The 22,133-nt window shown below is 40.4% G+C and overlaps 1 protein-coding gene across 8 annotated transcripts in view; it reads right to left on the bottom strand.

Moving 5' to 3' along the window:
• Positions 1-22,133, bottom strand: part of LOC135312536 (ADP-ribose glycohydrolase MACROD2-like) — a 914,210-nt gene that overhangs the window by 871,677 nt on the left and 20,400 nt on the right. For 7 of the 8 annotated variants that reach the window (XM_064446742.1, XM_064446740.1, XM_064446744.1 and 4 more), the window contains exon 3: positions 16,424-16,531. The exons of the other annotated variant lie outside the window; for it this stretch is intronic. In XM_064446742.1, coding sequence (XP_064302812.1) covers positions 16,424-16,531 — 108 coding nt within the window. The remainder of the gene's footprint in view (positions 1-16,423; positions 16,532-22,133) is intronic. 8 annotated transcript variants of the gene reach the window in all.

Genomic DNA, 22,133 nt, shown 5'->3' on the forward strand with positions numbered 1-22,133 from the left:
GTGTGTGCAGCACATGAGCACCAGCAGTACTGCACCAGGACAACCCACAAAAACCTCCACATTCAACAGATCTCTGCACACTGTGGCATCTTGTCACACAGTTTCTAGGTTACAAGTACAGTCTGCACTGTAAAACAACTGAAAATCAGCAGCTTTTTTTACAGGTGGTTCAGTTTCATAGATGGAGAACAGTTACTGTAGCAAACAGCTTGCAATACCAAAAATAACTAAAAACACAGGCTACTTCTCTCCCTGTGTAAGCATTTCACAATTACCTTGCACACTCTACTAAAAAAACTATTTACACATAGTCACAAGCTAAATTGCTTCACTAAGATTGGAAAGGTGAAAGAAATTTCACCCAATGGCTGGCTTGCACACTTTCATGCGCTTGCCCAGGACAGTTGGGTTGGCAGCTTCCAGGGGAGCACAGACAGACCCCTCTCATACAGGATAGTGTTAGTTGATTTTATTGCCAAGAAGCTTCCAAATTACCATATATAATTACAGCCCCAAGCCAAAACACCTGGTCTAGTGACCCTCTCCCTCCCACTCACCTCTTTAGCACATCTAAAAATTCCCTTATCTTCTCATAAATTAAAAGCATCCACTTCTTCACATCCTACGGTCTTATTGATCAAGCTTCACAATCTGTAGGTGTTGTCTTGATCCTTAAGAGTTGGGTCCTTGGAGTTGCAAGATGAGCTTCAGGAATTCAAGACCACCAAATCCCTAACAATTTATTCTGCATGTGCCCACCTGTATTTCAGTGCCAACTTCCTTCTCCCACCAATCTGCAGCACTTCGGTTTTATTTGTCCCCTTCCTCTGTTTTCCTCAGTGTTTGCTGTGCTTCAACTTCTTCAAACATGTTTTATTTAAAGAAGCTTTTCCAGTCATTCTGCGATGTCCACAGTTGTTGTTCTTGCTCTTAGTGCAAGCATGAGTTACTGGTAAAACCAAAGCCATGTACGCATGCACACGCACATTACAAATACACACACCATTTCTGATATTATTCTTATAGTGACTCTGCACAACAGTTACCATTACACCAAGACACAAGGAAGTGCATACAGTACTGCTGGCAGTACTGCTTCGGTCAGGAATATATATTTAAAAAAAAAAAAAAAATCATTCTGGAGAGTTTAAGTTTCAGACTTTTAAGAACATCATGACTAGAGCAAGTACTTACAATGGATCATTGTACTTATAATGAACAAAGCCTGTAGAAACACCAAACTACATGATTATTGCTTAATTTCTAGATGTGGATACACCTCATTGCCTCTCTGTACAGGCTACACTTTGAAGCTGAAATAATGAACTGCAGTGATTACAGAGCAGCTTTTAAAGAGGAAAAAAACTTAGTGCCTTTTCATTAAATACTGGGGAAAAACACTTCAATGAGAATTAGCCTTCCAACACATTTTTCAAGACGTGTATGTCCTTAAATTATGTACGAACAATCCTTCCAAAGTGAGCATGACTGCCTATACTAAACTTTAAGAACTTGCGCAGCTTTTTCCAGGTTCAAGGCTTAAACTGAAAACCATCCAGTGACACAACTGCCTTATTTAAAAATCAGCATTTTCAGAAAACTTGCAAGCTATTATATACAATGCAGGTATTAAGCTTCAAAAGAGTAATGGTTTAGTACCAAAAAGAGTCACCCGTGCTCTTTGAAAAGCAACCATTTTGGACAAAGGAGAAGAGAGATGCTTTGGGATTACCAGATTCAGATTTCCGGTTCTTAGGATGAAATAGTTCACGTAACTCGAGAATGGGAATCCTACATCCATTAACACATCAGCTTCTCCCAGTAAGGTTTTCAAAATAAAAGAGTGAGCCACCAGTTGCATCAGTATATTAAAAATATAATAATAATAATCCATAATCTCTTCAAACAACATCTCTCTTTCCATTCCCTTCTCCCATCAGCTATCTTCACACATGCATGCATGCTACATGGCATGAAATTCAATTATGATACTCTAGATAAAAAGAAAAAAGCATTTAAAAGATCATATCATTGAAAGAAACTTCTGTAATACAAAAACAGTACTTTCATGGGTGCACCACTGAAGTTGTTTTAATACATTTACCTCAATCTTGCTAAGAACTGGCCCACTGTGAGATACACCTGGCCCAGTTTATACAAAAGTTGAATTAAAAGCCTAGAGCTGGTCAGCAACTGATTTAATTTCCTGTTTACATGCATGCTTTCTTTCTTACATAATTCATTATATGCACTCACAAGAGGTATATTGCAAGGGAACAGAATTCAGGATCATAACTTAAAACTCCTCAGTCTCACTAATTTTGCAGAATTTACCTTCAGCATTCGTACGATGCCAAGCAGACTGCTGCTGGTACAGGCATTTACTTAGCTAGCCTGAAAGAAACACTTAAAACCGCAGCTAAATTAAAAAAAAAAATCAAAATACAAGGAGTACAAATATATACACATATTACAAGTTGCAGTATAGGCACTGTGAATTAAACACTATGTTAAAAGCACATAAACATCAAATAGAAAGATCCTGTGTCTAAAAAAAACGTAACAACCCCAAGCAAAAAGTGTAAACCAATTCATAAACTGAATTCACCACAATCAGAAAGCACCCAAAATCCCACGTCTTAATGTTAAATCATCCTCCATTTCACCAGACTAGCTCTAAATCTGCAGCACTGTATTCATGCCAGGACTGAAGAAAAATTAGACCCAGGGTACAACAAGAACATATTAACCAAATTATATATTTAGCAAGACTAGGTAAGTTAACATTGTTTAACAACAACAACAAAAAAATTAAAGCCGAAGCAATATTTCTAGCAGAAGAAATGTTGCATTTGGCCAGGGAATTTAAAAAACAATCCCTTGATCCACTTAAGGACCGCACTGGGCAAGAGAAACACTACTTAGTTTGCACAGATCCAAAATGCCTGTCCCCTTTGCTTAAAGCCTTGGATCTTGGGGCCATACCCTTCCCCCATTCCCACAAGCAGGTCCTTAGCTAGAGCTCCTGGCTCCCAGCTGGATCCTTTCCTGCTGAGTGATGCTTTACCATCTTCTGCACCAAACTCAGTGCATGCCTGCCTTGATTCTTCCTCCCCTTAAACAACAACAACAAATAAAAAAAGGAAAATAAATTCATGGGTAAGAAGTCCAGCAAGGGTGGCAATGCCACCGGTAAATCTGATCCACATTCTGAGCCAGGGACAGGTAACGATAAGCCTCAGTTTTCAATTCAATCAAAGCAGAAGAGTAAGTTTTTCCTGGCTAAAAAAGGAACATGTCCTAGCTTAGCTCCATCACGCCTGCACCAGCAAATTGACTTAATTGTCAGCAGGGAATTATGAAATACGAAGTGACTCCAGCAGTGCTCAGGGGAAACTCCCGAGGCACGGAGTCTATAGCAAAGACACCACGGAACCATCCATCTCACTCCCATCCCCAGGCAAAGCAGAACAGCCTTGGATCTCTAAAAGAGGCCAACAAGAAATAAGAACAAAACTTGACTTTCCTGGATGATTAGCACTGCCCCAAAAAAGAAAAAGTGGTTTTAAATACATCAGCACAGCCTCCCTGACTGCTGGTGCCCGTGGCTCCTGAAACCAAAGATCGAAGGTCATGATCTGAGACACCGATTTGCAGCTATGAGGCTACATCTGGTAACAGCTCATATCCCAGAGAGGATAAGGGTGGAAAGGGTAGAAAGGGAGGCTGCAGTCAACATAAGCTGATCTGCTGGGTCCTAGGCATTAGAGGATGAGAAAGAAGAGAAAGGCAGCAGAGATATTGCTAATCTATGCTTTCTGGCTCAAATCCTGTTTTGAGTCCAATGATGCCAACATGAAGGAAGATAAGAAGCCAGATATAACAACCTCTGGGACATGGGCTCTATGAAAGAAGTAGGGAACCAAAACATTACACTGTGTCTTTGATAAGAGTATATAATAGAAAGAAATACTCCCACCTGAAAACACCCCTTGTGCTGTCTGTCAGCGGATTCACTTTGAATTTAAGAAACAGATTTTAATCTAATATCTTACTGGTGTTGGGGACTAGTCCGAACTACAGTTGCAGCCTCTGAAGCTGCAAAGTCCTGACTTAAAGAGCCTTTGGGCACTAAGCCCTAGCAAAACACCAAGTTTGGGCCTCCTAAGGAGCTTCATTTTTGCCAGAAAGGAGGTGCACGGTAGAGAAATCACTCTTTGTGACAAAACAGCCCTAATGCTGATCACTCAGCTATCTGAAATGCTGGGTTTTGTCATCCAGCAGTAAAAAAAAAGAGAAAAGATTTTTTAAAAAAAAGCACCAATAACAACAACACAAAACTATAATTAGCTGGGTCAGGGCCAAGGTTAGAACCGTGGGTAGCAAAGCTCTGCTGTGACACAAGAGAAAAATCATCTGGCCTCCAGCATTTGGAGATGCCTTTACCCAAGGAATCAAAGGAAAACTAACTGCTGTATTTGTCCTAGTCCACCCTTCCTCCAGGGCAGATTCGGTTTTATTTTTTTAAGGTAATTGCCTACCCAAAATGAAAATTATCGCAGAACCTCAGAAATAAGAGGTTGTGCATAAATTCTGAATTTCTGTTACTTTTCCTGATATAGTTTAGGGAACTCTGCAGGTAAAATCCACCATTTTTCACCGATTTGCCTATTCTGGAAGTCATTATAAAATTTTATTTTCATTTCAAAAAGAGTACTATCAGGACTCAGATTTGCAGGAATTCAGCACTAGTCGAGTAGCGACCTGGACCACACTGCCCAACGTAACCACTTCAAAGTGGACTGAATCCAACAGGATGAAAAACCAGAGTCTCTCTGAAATAGGCTATCCACCACAAATTCTTAGAAATGCAAAGAAAATGGGCTGCCAGTTAATATTATCTAGCATATCAAGCCACTGGGAAGACATACAATCCTCTATAACCTGGTTTGACAGAGCTGAAAGCAATACCATCCCTTAAATAAAAAGTTACTTCACATAACACATGAGGTACAGTTCTCTTGAAAAAGCAATATGGTCCACACTTCAAATTTAAAAGCACTTCTAACATGGATTTGCAGTGCAAAAGATCCTAAACACAAATCAAATATAGCTGACAGAACCATCTTTTTGAGGCAGCCAACTACTAGGCATATCAGATATTAACTATTTCTATTTATTACCCTACAGGAACCAACTTTAAAGCACAAAACAAAAGTGCTACAGAGACATACTTAAGTGATTCATGTTGTACACCAGATTAAAGTTACTCCAGCATAGACAGAAAAGAGAGAAGGAGCAGTAATCCTAAAAAGCTTTCTGAATCAGTGTTTTTCCAGGACTTTCAACTATTCAAACACAATAGGCAATAAAAGCCCCAGGCTTCAAGGCATCACTGCTGAAACCATCTGAGAACAAGGGCCATTACTACACATAGCTCCTACAAGAGCCAAGTAACCTCTTCTTTATCAGTCTGCCTGCCCTCCCAGCACAGCTCAGGGGAGAAGGAGCAAAGCTCCGAAAGCTCCTCTGCAACCAAGAGGCCAGTATTCAGGACAGGGTACCCCAAAGGAGGAAGGCATGATATCACCCGTGTCCCCTCTTGGCCATTCGAGCATGTTGTGCAAGTAACAATCTAGGCAGGAGATATTAAGATCAAGTTTGAACATTCTTGTCACCTCTGAGTGCAAATTTTACAGGAATGAGAGACATCAGGAACACTAGTAGCTCATTGCCATGCTGTTCTGAAGAAAGCATAGGGCTTTGCAGCATCTTCAGTGCTATAATTAAAACAATTCCCACATACATCCAAACAGCACAGCATGTTTCAGAAACACCTCTGAACAATAGCATATAGACTTACAAGTGTCTATTATTTGCACATGATGCAAACAACAGTTGCCATTGTGCTTGGATTAACAAGCAAATACCACTTTCACAAGCCTCCGCTGTGCTTTGATGTATATTTAGCTGTGTTACTAATTTTTATGGCTGTGACAGCAGGTCACACAGAGAGGCTTGGAGCCTAGATTTTTAAAGCCAAGCCATACTGTTAATACTGATTTTTAAGCAAGAGACATTCTGAATTCCTATACAAGCAAAATCAGAAGGTGGCAACAGAAACGTTTTCCGTTTGTCAGGGAAGTCAGTTTCTAACAGCCATAGGTCAAAACAAAACCTTAACTGCATTTCACAGTCCATAATTATTTATGTAACAAGTAATTGAAACTGTATTTCAAGTGACCAACATTTCTGAAAAGCTTCCCCAAAATCTGCAACAAATGGCAAAACACTAGACAAATCTGAAATTGTAACAAAGGGCGGAAGACACAGCGTCAGTCTTCTACTCACCAGCAAAGAGAATTAAGCAAAAGCAATGCCTCCTGCCAAAGGAGAAGGAAGGAGACAGACAGGGTTAGCCAGAGTGCTACACAACACCATTTTTGAACATCAGCTCTCATTACTATTTTGATGAGTAAGTATTCCATTTTCTCATCTAGTAAGTTAGATGAGATAAACCTAAAGTTTACTTGTTCCAATCAAAGTAGACCTTCCCCTATTCAACACTTAACTGCAGATATTTAATGGGATTAAGTTTTGCATAGAAATACAAATTCCCATGCTAACATTACTGTATTATTTAACTGACTGAGATCACGTTGCGTTAATACCTGTTCAAACCCAGAAGAACCTAGTCCATCCCAATGTGTTTATAATTGCAACATAAAGGTAGGAAAGAGCAAACATACATCCGGCAGAGAAGGACGAGGGGGCAATATTAACACTACATGGATAATCTCAGCCTATGAGGTGACCACCCACTGCCAAGATTTTGTAGGTATTGCAGAGAGCAGACTTTAAAGAAGTCTTCTCTTGTGTCCTAATGCTTTTCAGGTACTAGAAGCTTGACTGACTTGTGGGTTATTTTAAATGCAAAAGCTTGAAAAAGCATCATGTTGCATGCCTATCTTGACTGAGAACATACTGTTGCAGGTATTGGCTTAAAAAAAACCACAATCCTTTGGATAATCCCCCACAAGTCCTTATTAAAAGTGGATTTAATATTATGAAATGAAGCATAATTGTTCAAGACAACCTTGAGTTGTTTCTTACATGACACTGCTCCATCAGTGCACTCAGGATGACAGTTGCGCTGTCAGATGTAGGATAAGACAGGTTGAAAGCAAGGTCCTTCCTAAATACATTCCTCTATGAGGTAAAACAGATGCTTACAGTTTTTCCAAACCATGTATGTCTCCTGTTCTATTTCAAACACACACTAAACACACATAATGAAATGGAGTAGACATTTAATAAGTACATGCCGTATCGACGGCCTATCCAACAAGCAGTCCTAGAACACATGCATTTTCTTTCTTTTGCTTAAATCATTACCGATTTTATGTCAGAGAAAATTAGGGTTTACAGGCGAAAAGTGGCTTCACAATAACAGTGGCACTATTGCCACCTGCTGTCAGAAAGTATACATGGCATCCCACAACACCTAATGTCACAACTGCAAGATGTTAAAGAATGTTTTAAGAAATCCAACTTTGCAGGTGTTTCACCTGTTTTCTCTGGGAAGGACACACATAAAGGTCCAGGGTAACTACTGCATGACACTCAATAATCCCATTGATCTGATGTTTAGTAAAGTCCACGTTACAGTCCTAGAATACAGGAAAGAAGGTCTCCTAGCAAGAGCAAGGATGTTAAGTTACCAACCCCTCAAACCGCAAAGGATAAAACAAAGCAGTGTAAGAGGACAGAGAAGCTGAAAGAGAAGATGATACAGTGAGAGGCCTGACATTTCACTGCCTGTACTACTCCCCTTAATTACTGAACGCTGCTAGAAACCTGGCTCTCCAGCAGAGCCCACACAGCTCTGACTGCCCTGCTTGCAACTCGTACAGTCCACATTTTTAGGGAGAGAAAATGTTAAGTTTAAGTGGCCAAGCACAAACGTGAGAAGCAAAGAGATTATGTTTACCTTGTCCATTTTATGTTAGATTATCAAGACACTACCAGACTATGCGGAATCCAGTCAGAGGAGATAGTTGGCCATCTAACTCTGTACCAGGGTATTTCATGTAACAGTCTGTTGGAAGGGACCTTCAAAGACAACCTAGTTCCAACCCCCCACCATAGGCAGGGACATCTTTCACTATATCAGGTTGCTCGAAGTCCCATCCAATCTCACCTTGAACACTTCCAATGATGGGGCATCCACAACTTCTCTGGGAAACCTGTTTTAGATATTCAGACATTAGATACTTAGATATCCTGCATGCTCATCTCATTCTACTCAGACTCCTGCTTCTACTCAAATAGCATTGCTCTGAACCTCACCTTGCTGTGCATCTGGTGCCTCAGCCCACAATCGGTTAATTTAAGGGGCTTTCTGAGTGCATTGTTCTAAAGGAAAGGGTATTTTCTTCTCTACTGCTTTTTTACGGCTTCTGAGCAAGCCAGTGAACCCTCCCATCCCACTGCTTTTTAACATGCAGTGTCTACCTGTTTGCAGCATCTGCCCATATGGCAGGCTGATCAGCAAAGCTTTCCTTGCAAAGTTTAGGTCTTCATTGTATCACCTGAGAATCTCAGTTCACAGGCACAATACAATTCAGCAGGATAAAGCCCAGGCCCGTGTCTGAGGCACAGACCCACCCAGGAGCCATCTCTGTTAGCTAAGCAACACATCTGTAAGGCCCCAGTGGAATATACTAGCATACTGAAAACATCTCACCACAATTCATTTCCCCCTCCCAAAGTACCACCAGAAAAAGGAATAAAGTTCATTCCTGCCACGTGTTTGCAGCACTGCCAATTCTTTCTTTTTTTTTCCTTAAGTTTTGACTTATACTAATTATACCTGGGATATTTTCAAAGTACCATGTGACCATCCTTGAGTTAGTCTCCTCAATCTTAAGCCTTTGTCACATCCTTTGAGCAAATGGTGTTTGACTGAGACAGCAGCTAAAGCAATCCACCTACATTAAACTGTGCCTCTAGCTGTACTTTTCTTTGGTTTCATTCTCTTGACCACTGTCACTTTACAGATTTTTAGTTTTCATCCAAATGAGTATTGCACTAAAGGTAAGAACTACAATGAAATCAGATTAGACCAAAAGCAGATGGCAAGTTTAACTATGTCTACTACTCACCAGCTTGCGCTTAAAGTGTTTTCCACAAGAAGCAGTAATAACACCACTCACAGATGTTGTGGTTGAGAATGGCCGATTCCCTCAACTATTAACATTGACTTTTCTGATGAGTAAGTGGGGACTGTATATAAATTAGTCTGGGGCTTGACACACAAGTGTTACTGCACCAACTGTAAATTAACTGAAGAAACCTTTGATTAACACCACAGCCTGCTCACACTAAAGATGAAAACCAAATTAACAATTTGTTAGAACCAATAATGCTATTCCTAGTGGAAATTACAACAGTGTAAGTTACACAGGCAGATGCCAGATGACTCCATGCAAGAGATTTCAACACAAGCTTTCAGTTTCCCTGTCTGTACACTGGAGATAAAACATTTAAAACATGCTACTAGACATCAAACTCACTAAGAAGCTTCCAGCATAAGCAACCATTTGTGTTTAGCTCAGCTGGAAAAAAAAAAAACAACACACACACAAAAAAAATCTATGTTAATAAATGCAAACATGCCATGCAAAAATCCTATACGCAACGTAAGGGCAGATTTTACGTTTTGTTGATTCCGCTTTCCCTAGCAGGAACATTTGAGTTAAGTGTCTTATTTTTATAGTGAACGAGGAGCTCCAGAGTAAGAACTACTCATCACTGTAAAATAAAAAGGGAGAGAATAAGTATAAGCACAATACTAGTTTAGGCCCAGCAACTGACTCAAATACCTCCATAATATTCAGATAGGCCACTTCTGAAGTGATTTCTACTTCAGACCCTACAAAATGAAAAATGTGTGTGATAAATTCAGTTGCCAAACAAAACGGATTAGCAATCTGTTCCAGATTAGATCCAGATCTGTTCCAGATTAGAATCCATCCTTTTTCCCCACCTGTTCATTAAGCACCAAGTTCAAGGCAACTGCAGAGACTGATTGCGCATTAACAAGCTGTTTACGTGGAAAGGCATAGTTCAGCCGCTATCTACACTTACACACTCATTTAAGCATAATTCACTGATAATATATTCAGTTCCCAGTTTCAATACATAGTACTTCTACCCTGATGTGTAATTTTGGACTTGAGAAAAACGGGATGCCTCATAAAATTAAACAATCAGATTATACTTTGAGGTCAAGGCCAGGAACAGAACAGTCCAGAAGAAAATCTGTTGCTATCTCCAGCTAATAAAACTGGAGAAAGAGAGTGCTGTTACACTAAAATACTCCACCACAGTTGTGAAGTCAGAAGCCTGAGGGAGGAGAGGCATACTTCATGAGCGAAAGTTGAGAATTAATATGAAAACAACTATTTTGTCCTTTAAGTCAAGTCATGCACAGGCTCCAGTTGAAACCAGTCCTGCAACAAGCGAACCAAACACGGTGTATTTGAAACAGAACATTTTCCAATTCCATACACTTACAGTACCAGGACAGGGAGGTACAGCAGGACAACTGTTTCAAACTCTTAGAAATTTGTTAAAAAGCCTGAGGAGTAATTCTCTCCCTAAAAACACCCTTGCCTCTTACAGCAACTAAGAGATCTTCCCCTCTGCATACCTTCACTTGGCTGGCCCTGCACAACATGCCAAGGAAGCTAAGAAACCTGTGCAGCGTGTGCCTGCCAAACCAGCATCCCAGCTGAAGCGACTCACTGCAGGTATGTAGATGGTTTCCTATACAGGAAACCTCTTCTTGAGCAGTGTGAGGTTCAGTAACTAAATCCGAGCATCAGAGGTTAGTAAAAAAGGGACATAAAAAGTTGATTAATTATCTTCTTCACTAATTCTTTTCTCTATTTATCAGAGTAAGGTTTTACTTCCCATTTGTTTTCTCATACAAAAAAATTATTCCCCTTAAAAAGTGACAGTGTGTCCCCAAATTTGGGAGGATTAGGAGATGATTCCAGCACTCAAGTACAGTTTAAAGGGAGCCAGCTAGCTGCTATAACTGTAGCAACCACCTAAATGCAATTAGCAACACCACAGACTTTTGACCAGAAATACCTACCTGAATAGAACTGATCACCTTCCTTTTTCCTGTAGGTTAAAGGTTTCTGTTCTCAGCACCGTACCTTTATACAGATATCCAAGAACATTTTTCAAAGCTTAGAAGAAATGTTGTTTCTTCTCGTGTTCCGCAAGTCTTCCTCTTCCTCCCAATCAAATAAGGATAATCGTTTTCTCACCACATAATCGTTTCCCCTCAGTCTTGCTCCTAGTAAAAGCTCACTCACAAGCACGCTAGCACATGCCTTCTTGTCTTAGAGCTGGGCCAGTAAGATTCGTTAACAGGTAAGAAGTGAATGAACACCTGAGGTCAGTAGTGATGAACTGCTGCTCAAGGTATTTCAGGTATATAGACATACATATCACACCCATTCTGAAAATGCAACTCCTTTATCTACTTCAGATTTAAGTTACTGCATGACACAAATAGTGACATATTCTTCCCTATGTTTACTAATAATGCAGAGGAAATTTAGTATTTACTGCTTAGCTGATACTATAAATATGACACAATTTATTTTTCAAGCCTTACTGAGGCTTTCACTGCTTATTTCTGTATTTGGGATTGGCTGCTCTATAAAAACAACATACTTGAAGAAGCCTAAAAGTCAGCAGAATAAGCTCCGTGACTAGTGGACTAATCTATTCTGGTTTTCCACTAGACCCTGGACACTGCAGTCAGGACCAGTGTCATTACATCAGACCCACCTAAGCCATGAGACCATCATGTCATACCATCCAGACTTTAAGTAAGCAGAGGCAGCAGGCAAGCAGGCTTGGAGGGAAACAATTTTTTTCAGAGTCACAATTCAGGGCATACCCCACTTATTTTAGACTGCTGCTAAATTCACCACCAGCAGGAAGCCTTGCTCCCTAAATCCATATTGCACCTTGAAGAAAGCAGCTGAAAACCATAAAGGTAGAGGGAGCTGGCGAGGCAGTAGGGGTGGTATTGCACATGTTGTGGCTTTAGTTTTGCAATATTATCTGAAACTATTTTTCTCACATAACCCATTCGGTCCACAGAAATGCCTTCTGTCAGGAAATGCCTGCAGGATGAATAAAACGTGTTAAAAGAGCTGAGAGGAAAGGGGCAGAGGGACTGAACAACCTCCCTCTCCTCAACACGCACAGACACACCCCGAGCTCTGTTCCCATGGGTTATTTGGAAGTTGGCTAATTGTCGTTATCTGCCTTCCAGATGCTTGAAGCATTTTTGGCACCAGGATGAAGTGACATCCAGGAATATTTAATTTGTTAAAAAGGACAGTTATTGTGGATTTACACAGTAAGTACATGCCTCAGGGACAGCCTGTTTGCATTCTTAGAGCATAATACCACAAGAGCAGAAAAGGATATAGGAGTAAAAATAAGATTTTTGTACAAAAATTGTAGTGGAATCTTTCAAAGAAAAGGGGGGGAAGGAAATTAACATAACGGGACACCTTAGGCAAAACATCCAAGTTAAACTAACACCTGTCTGCAATGCAGTCAGCAGCAAGGAAGTTTGACGGAACCATTCTGGAAGGTATAACATGTTTACAGGCGTAGATAACCAACATTGATTTTAGCAAAAAGGCATATCAGCACCCTTTTTCAGCTACCTTCTCCTTCATGCTCCAGCTCAGGTTAACTCTCGCTCTCTTCAGAAGCCAGAAAATAGATCCTCACTCTGATCATGAGTGATTTCAAAGTGGCCGTTCCGATACGGTCATTTTGACAATAAGCAAAGGCACAAACTTTTACTTCTACTGTTTCCATAGTTGTCCTCTTTTAGCATAAAGTATTTGTAAAACATTTCTTGGAAAGTACCGTTCAGTTCATCTGTCAAAGTCTAGGAGAAAAGGGGATCCTTTTGTAGCAGTGCTCATCAGTTATATCTTGGTATTTAGCTACTTCAGATCACCATTAACACCTCTGTTAGCCTACAAAAGAAATTCCGTTATCACTTTAACTGTCTCATTTATATGTGAGAAAGTCAAAGGGGAAACAGACTTCAGAGCATAAGGCAAGCTACTAAATTTAACAGAAGTGTTTGTATAGTATAGCTCAGAAATAAACCTGGCCATACTCCAGAGAGTCATGCTGTTATCTGGGTACCCAAAAAGGGCATCACAGTATAAAGTCAGCACTACGGGCAAGTTACTACACATATTCTCACACTCCTGTTTAATCAAGTAAATCCATTTGTGTCTCACTTACCCCTCACAGGGCAGGTATCAGAAAATATAAATTTTTTTGCTAATATGTTTGTATCCAAAACTGGATACAATTGGAACCACCTGACACCCTTCCACAGTCCCAGAACTTGCCATGCTATTCTCTTCACTGAAGGCATATTTTGTTGTCTGCATTAGTCAATATAAATTAAAATTCAAACTGTAAATGTCTTCCTATTGCTTTAATTTGTATATGGAATTCCTAAATTCAGACAGAAAGCCTCAAGAGGGTGTCTTCCCGCCTTCCCCCTGCCAGTTGCATGCCCTGGGTTAGGGAAGGTGTCAGTCATTAACATTCAGGGTAGCCAAAAGGCTTCAAAGTATGAAAACTTGCGCAGATTTATGCCTAAAAAGTGTCTCCTACTCCTGTTCGACAGGCTGCGTTTTATTCACCATATGGACAGAAACTGGTACTGTGGGGATTGCGTTAGTTACACCATAAGAACATATGCTTCTTTGGAAAAAAAAAAAAACAAAACGCAAAAAAACACCCCAAAACACAACACACTGTGCAGCAACTGGATTTTTTGCATAAATAATACAGACCTTGAACCAGAAGACCCTCCCCAATTAGCTTTCCAGCCATCTTCCACAATAAGTTTAAAACATTTAACTTCAAAATAAGAAGTAACACTGAAACCAGGAACAAATCAAAGGCTTACACTTAAATTTTAATTACTGCATTGACATATAGGGAATATTTGATTTTTTCAAGGTAACTATAGGCTAGCATTTTAACCTAAGCATATTAACAATTCATAATAGTTCATATATGATGCACTTTAGGAACTATAAAAGATTACAGAAGAAAAGAGCTAGGAGAGTCTCAAAACCTGACCCATAACCAGCATCCTGACCGAGGACTTATCAGCCTGATACTGTGGAGTATTGCCGTCCCTCCCAGTAAGTAGTTTTGCCAACATCTAATCTGATTCTCTCACTAAGCCCAAATCCAATTCCTCTTTAACTTACTTACAGAAGACATCAGTAGAAACAACTTCTTTCTTTTTGCCAATAGCCTTTATAGATCCTTGAAGGACCTAAAGAGGAACGTAAGACTTTTCAACCTCAGTTTTATTGTGTACGTTTGAGTGGTCTTTAATCCTTTCCTCAAAATTACGTATTAATATGTGTTGATTTTAATTGGGTTCTATCTTCCATTTCTACTCAAGACAGATGCATTCCTTACTAGGACGGTAGGTAAGTTTACAGGTAGATAGTGTCATCAGCTGCCTGGTATATAGGGTTTTGGGCATTTCAAGAGAAAGAGAAAAACACTTTAAATCAACAAAAGCAAAATATTCCCATTCTGAAGCTAATCTGCAACCAGTTCCAGCCTGTAATTCAAGGGAGAGTATGAACAAAGAGAATCTAAATACCAATCGAGAGAAGTATGCTAATATTGACTTACTGTAGAGTAATAAAGGAAGGAAGTCAGCGAAAGCACTACTGGAAATGTCATCTTGAAAGAATCGGGGGGGGGGGATAAATTATTAAAGCTTCAGAGGCTTTGCCAACACAGCAAGGAGAGGTTCGTGTTCCTATGTGGATGCTACTGTATTGTTTGTCTGTAATTTGGAGAGGCTTCTGTGCATCAGTAAACTAGAAGATTTTAATTAAAAACTTTTGCATGGATATACCACCCTCATCTACTTGTTGGAGTGCAAAAATGCATTTTGAGATAACTAAGGATTCTACCCGTACCCCACAAAACCCAGCAGCATGTCTCCACTGTAAAGCAGGGAATTAGGCAGAGAGAAACAACATCAAACATCCAAGAGAGTCTGTTTCCTAACTTCCACACTGTATAAGCAAACATTTCTGTACTCTTTACAGACATAAGCCAGTATCTCCACACAGCTATTTTAATGTGGTAAGCCAGCACATTAATTTTGGCCAATACAGCCTTGGGAATCTCTGCGCTTTATTCCATCACAGAGAAGATACTGCAGTGTGTTTCCTTCCAATAAGTGAATGATACAAAAAAAAATTAGTTCTTGAAAGGGAATCAATACTCCTAACAGCTAAGGACAATGCCAGCCAAATACTACAGGGAAAAACATTTCCAGCCTCAGGACACACAAACCATATTCTTTTCAGGGTGGGGAGTACAGGCAAGATTTGGCTGGGGCATGTGTGTAGGGGGAAGCCTTCCCATAGTCTTTCCCAACCAGCCACATTAACTCATTATAACCCAATGCACAACGAAATTAATTGCACAGGCATTTCCCCCCTCCTCTTTTGTCACAAGAAGATGCTATGTGGAGTTCCTCACCTCAGTTGCGGACATGGAGACACAGTCACTAAGTGAGAAGAGGTACTAAAACTTTTATTTTCAACATCTTGAAATTATCATTTCGCCTCGACAAAATGATCTCAACATCATCACAAACTTGCCATCCCCGGCAACGTTCAAGGTCAGGCTGGGTGGAGCTCTGAGCAACCTGATCTAGCTGAACATGTCCCTGCTTACTGCAGGGGGGTTGGACTAGATGACCTTTAATGGTCCCTTCCAACCCAAACTATTCTATGATTCTATCTAGAACTCTGTAGGTCTCAACCAAATATCTGAAAGCTACAGTCTACCTACAAGAACGCAAATATTCAAGCCACATAAACCAGAAGTTCAGTTTTCCTATCACCTTATTGTTAAGGTTTTCACATTACCTAGCCCACAAATGGCTTGATTTATAAAAACAGACTGGAATGTCTAAGCTGCTGCAGTAGCTTAGTTTCAAAATTCAGCCTTCTACAGTATCAAGCGTGAAGTCTCAGGTACTCATGTTAATTCAAGAGATGGATATAAAATTATTGCTTTTTTCTTGGTGACCGTGCTACTAAAGTTTACTGTGACAAGCATTATTGTGAATGGCACGCAGGATGAACATAAGCAATGTAGCGAAACTGGGAAAAAATACATAGTTTCCAACAGATTTCCACAGAACATACCAATTTTATGCAACTTTTCTGAGTTCAAACTTGGAACGTGGCGCTTTGCAGGATTCTCAAGACATCACAGTGTAAAATATTCAACCACCTACCAGCATTAACGATGGCATCAACCTCGAGCAGTGTAATGTCACCTCTATAGAGAGAAACTTTCTCGCTCAGACTTTTCTTCCCTTGCAGGTCGTCTTTAGCGTTTTCACCTACAAACCAAGAAAGCAGTGAAACAGGGTTACAAACGTGGGGCTGAGAGCACTATTTACGGTATGAGCAGTTCCAGTTACACTATTGCTGTCAGACTGCAGCATCTTTCGGTTTCGCCTCAAGAGGGCACCAATAACTCAAAGATACCGGCATTTCCCTGAAATCACACTACTTGCTTTCTACTTGTTTTCAAATACAAGCTACTATGAAGCACTGATTCCTTGCCCACATACCATTTGATTAAAAAAACCTGTAGAAATATACACATTTATTTGAGCTAACCCCATCAAATAATTTTCTTTGGTAACCACAAGGGTGCAAATTGCAAAAAAGTAGAAATTCGTTAAGATCGTCTCCCTACTGAAGCAATAATTTATCCAACCCAGGTTTATTCCAAATGTGTACAACAACACACAAGCACACCATTTGTCAACAGCTCCAAAATTCAGAATTATCCCTGGCAGCAAGTAGTGGGGAGAAGAAAAACCTGACCGAAAACAGCAGAAAATTTAAAACCTGGAACTTTGCCACCTTAAATTGTTCAGCTGGATGGTGGAGTGAAGACACAACATACACTACCTTTCAAAATATTTGTTCCTAGACAATGTTATACTAAGTCCCTTATTCTGGTAAACTCTTAATTTTTGCATCACCAATTCATTTGCATCATACTCAATATATGTAACAGTTCAGTTACCTCAAATACTTCTACAAACACATATTGGCCAAAAGCTTAACCTAATCTTGCACTGTTAGACATCCACATCATCAGCAAAGAACTACGGAGAGAAGGAAAGACCGCTTAATTTATTTTTATTATTATTTTTTAAAATTAATTCTTTCCAGCACAAGCCAAGTGCCTCAAGAGGCTTGAGTTCATATTTTGGCCAGAAATAGAACTGAATTGCTAAAGTGACAACTTAAGTGGGAAACAGTTCCCAATGTTCAGAACAAGTGATATCTATTTGCAAGTAAAAAACCTCAAGGGAGGAGTTAATGAGAAGGTAGACGCAGTCCAAACAAATTTGGCCCTTTAGTTTTTACATCAACCTTCATTTTAATCAATTTCCACCAATTCAAGTATACCCGCTCAAATTTGTCAGCGTTACAAGCAACCATAAGTAAAAATAAGGAAGTCGCATTTATTTTAGTTCTTGCTTCTCTAACTTCAGCACAAATGGCTGATGTCGTGGTTTAGCCCCAGTCAGCAACCAAGCACAACACAGCCTTTCACTCACTCCCCACCGGTGGGATGGGGGAGAGAATCGGAAGAGTAAACGTGAGGAAACTCACGGGTTGGGTTAAAGACAGTTTAATAGGTAAAGCAAAAGCTGTGCACAGAAGCAAAGCAAACCAAGGAATTCAATCACTCCTTCCCATGGGCAGGCAGGCGTTCAGCCATCCCCAGGGAAGCAGGGCTCCGTCATGCGTAACAGTTACTTGGGAAGACAAACGCCATAACTCCGAACGTCCCCCCCGCCGCCTTCTTCCTCCAGCTTTATATACTGAGCTCTATCCGAGCTGAAACCAGGACAACTGGTATCAGAAATCATTGTTTATCTCAACCACTCCAAAGTAGCTAGTCTCACTCAATTCTACTTTAGATCAGCTATCACATGCCTAGTGCAAAACCCATGCCACCTCCAGCAAAAGATATGTTGCCGCTGTGACGTACATTAGCATAAAGGTAGTCTTGTATTCAGGAGTTTGATTTCTGTATTTGTCTTCTAAAGTGACTATTTCATTGCCACCAGATCATCTTCAGTGTCTTAACCAAAGCAACGAGTGTTTCTGTGGAAAGGTATCAAGTTATCATGATAATAAAAAGAACCTTGTATTACTCTAACCTAAAGTTTACCGTTCATTTATTTTTCCACAGAAGATAACCATCACGGTTAGCTGTTGAGTTGTATTAGAATAAAAATCAGCCTCTGTGACTGACTTACAGAGTCTGATTTATTATCTGCTTCCACGTTAACTGCATTCTGCCAGCAAGTAGGACAGTTGTTTTCCCCATCCCTCCCCCAGTGAGCGTCCTACTGGAGCTCTGCCAAATTTAAAATGCACACCATCATCCTCCCCCTCCACCTTCTGCCCAAGTTACTGCAACACTAGTTAACAGCAAATCAAACATGCTGAATTGTCTAAACAAAAACCACCTAAATTTAAATAGGAAGTACAGTTTAGATACTACAGTAGTTGTGCCAATACAATACAAAAACAAATAATGCAAAAAAATCCACCAGGAAGAGCCACGAAGACAACAGATACCACACAGTTAAAAAAGCTAATTCTCATTATCCCTATTTTCCGAGTCAGAGGAAAAGCAGAGATGGCCCTTAGTCAATTCACCAGCAAGGTCATCCAACTCTTTCTGTAGGCTGCCATGCAACACAATGTTACGCACACCGGCACTGCTGCCCAATTTTCTATCCTCCACAGCCTTCACAAGTTTGCCGCTAGGTCTCACTCTCTGCAAGTACTGAATATATTTGAGTGTGGTTCTCCTGAGACCCCTTCCCCATGGAAAAGTGGTAGTAAATTCACTGCCTCATGGGGGGGGAGCCCAGAAAAAAAAAAAAAAACAAAACCCACTCCTACATGTTCTACCACGTCTTCTTCCACAAGCCCCGTACCTGCCCCACAGTTCTTGGCAGAGCCCTGATGACCACTGCCTTTAATACAGTTCAGCAGTAAAAGCATATGCCGCCTTGTATCTCTCTGATACATTACCCTCATCTCTTTCAATGAAAGCCTGATTTAACAGAGGATTTGAGCTCACACTCACTTTATTTCATTCTGGTTGTTACAGAAGGATGCTCAACAGTGATGGAAGTCGCGGAGAGCTAAGTGTTGTTCACAAAGACTCTCAAACAAGTCTACTAATATGCTGCTGATTACAAAAGTAATCCCAGTATCATAGAAATAGTTGCAGGAGAAATTACTTTTGCCATCTGTTAAATCTCTGGGGCTGGCAGAGAACATTTCCTAAAAAAGTCAAAACTGATACCCGATTTGGGATACTTTCTTCTCCTGTAATCAATTTAGTCATCTTGGCAGGGACAGTTAAGTCATTCCTGGACGTTACAAATAACTTGCTTCCCACCTTTGTCTCCCATCTCTTCCTTCATCACACACATTTTTGTCTACTACTCAGATTAAAAAAACCCTGCACTCATTCCCTTCGAAGACTTTTCCCAAGGTAATGATGGAGCTCAGATACGTGAATAAGTATGGTAAGTCCTCAAATATGCCCAAGAGACTCAAATGCTGTGGTGTGATACTGTAATACATGGTGCTGTGACTCAGCAAGGACAAACCAGCAATTCCAGGGCACTGCCTATTTTGCAAAGGATGCACAGCATGCGTACATACTAAGGCATACTAAGCAGTGACAGATTTACCTTGCACTTGTAGCATAATGAGAATATTTCTTGCTCTCATTAACGAAACAGCTTTACATACAAGAAATAAATCCTCTAAAGTGATTGCTATGTAACCTAGTCAACAAAAGATACAAAACAGAAGTGGAGTCCCTAGGCTCAAAGGCCTAATTTTTTAAGAGATAAGAAAGCCTCCTCGCCAAGCAAATAAAACTTTCAAGTCTATCTCCACATTGGTTGTCCAGGATGCACCCTAAACGCAGAACAGTTGGAAAGCTAGGAAAATTCAGATACACTCCAGTCCTTAAAACAGACAAACAAAAAAACCAAACCAAAACTAAAACAAACTAACCCCAAAAAGAACCACCAAACCAAAACCCACCCACGCCCCCCCAAAAAACCCACCAACTAAACACACACTGCATCAAGGCTATGACAAAGTCTGCATCAGTTTTAGATGAGGGCATCACAGACTCCAAGACTAGAAAATACTTTGTTTGGTCTGCGGCTGTGTATTTGAGGTGGTTTCAGGACAAAGTAGCAAGCAGAATAAGAGAGACTGAATCTTCTGCAGTACCCTCACACGAATCCCAGCATAGCTACAGTAAAATTTAAGAGGCACTAGAAGATGTTTTAGACCACCCAGATGGGCAGTGAAGACTGCCTAGGAAGGAGGACTCCCTCCCTGCTGGAAGAACTGCTCCCATCTCCTTCATCACCATAGCTCTCCTGGCTCACAAGCAAAACCCAACACATAGTGAGCACCTGCGCAAGAAGCCTAGATACCGTCAGATCACTGCTTTTAATCAAGCCACGGTTAGTAATATGCTAAAATAGCTGTTGAAATAGGACTGTGGCAGTCTTAAGTAGGAGCAATAGCTTCTGCTTTTTTGGGGAGTTTTATGCTTGTATAACCCCCAGGGAGACCCATTTCCGGAGCCTTCAGTCCCTCTGGAATAAGACACTGCCCCCACCTCTACCCCATGTCCATCTCCATTGAAAAATTACAAATACAGGCTTTACTGGGAGCTGCTCCTTAAGGGGAGAGAAAAAAAAACAAAACACAACCCGAAACCAAACAACCAAAAAACAAAACAGAAGCCCGTGATCAGCTCTCACAAAGCAGTGATTATCAGCATTAGTTTGGCCATCTTGATTTCCCCCTCTAACTCTCAGTGATTTTTTTTTTTAATTCATTTTTAATTCCTTAATCCCAAACTTGTCCAAACAGTTATATATGTTGTGTGAACAGTAGGATTATGAATGGATTCAAACTGCAGTTTAAGCGCATTAACATTTCCGGTATTTCATTACAATTATGTGTGCCTGTCAAAAGCAAATAAACCCTTTTTTGTTTTGTTTAATGTGAATTTTACAAGGTGTGTTCATCTCAAGTCTGGTTACCTGATTTCTGAGACAGTGCAATCCCAGAGTTTTCATCCCTGATAACTTCCCAGGACCAGTTAATGTCAGCCCTGCCTCTGGAATAAAAGAGCCCTAATGAATTCAAAACCTTGTGCTAAAAGCAGGGGACTGTAGCATCTCCCTTATGAGGAAATGCTGAGACCTCTGTGTTTGTTCAGCCTGGAGAAGGAAAGACTGAGGGGGGATCTTATCAATACTTAGAAATAACTGAAGGGTGGGTGTCAAAACGATGAGGCCAGACTCTTTTCAGCGGTGCCCAACAACAGGACAAGGGCCAATGGGCACAAACTGGAACAGAGGAAGTTCCACCTGAATATGAGGAAAAACTTATTTCCTGTGAAGGTGACAGAGCAGTGGAACAGGCTGCCCAGAAAGGCTGTGGAGTCTCCTTCCCTGGAGACATTCAAAACCCACCTGCACATGTTCCTGTGACCCCTGCTCTAGGTGTACCTGCTCAAGCAGGGGGTTTGGACGAGATAATCTCCAGAGGTCCCTTCCAAGCCCTGCCATTTTGTGATTCTGTGAAAGCAATGATCTCCCATACAGGTAGATTTCACAATCATTTAGAGCTTTCAGGTTCTGATGAATTCAAAGAATGAACTGGCATATAAAGAAAACTATTTAGGGAAGAGGGTAAATGGAATACTCACAAACTTTTGAAATGCCTTTCTGAATTCCACTCACAGCAAAACACATACTCCATCGTAAAATGACTGTAGGCATAACTACAGTCAGGTCAATTCTATTCATTTGAAAGAAATGTAATTGAATTTGCAAAGTGAGACACAGAGAT

This window comes from Phalacrocorax carbo, chromosome 3, assembly GCF_963921805.1.
Source record: "Phalacrocorax carbo chromosome 3, bPhaCar2.1, whole genome shotgun sequence".
Lineage (NCBI taxonomy): Eukaryota > Metazoa > Chordata > Aves > Suliformes > Phalacrocoracidae > Phalacrocorax > Phalacrocorax carbo.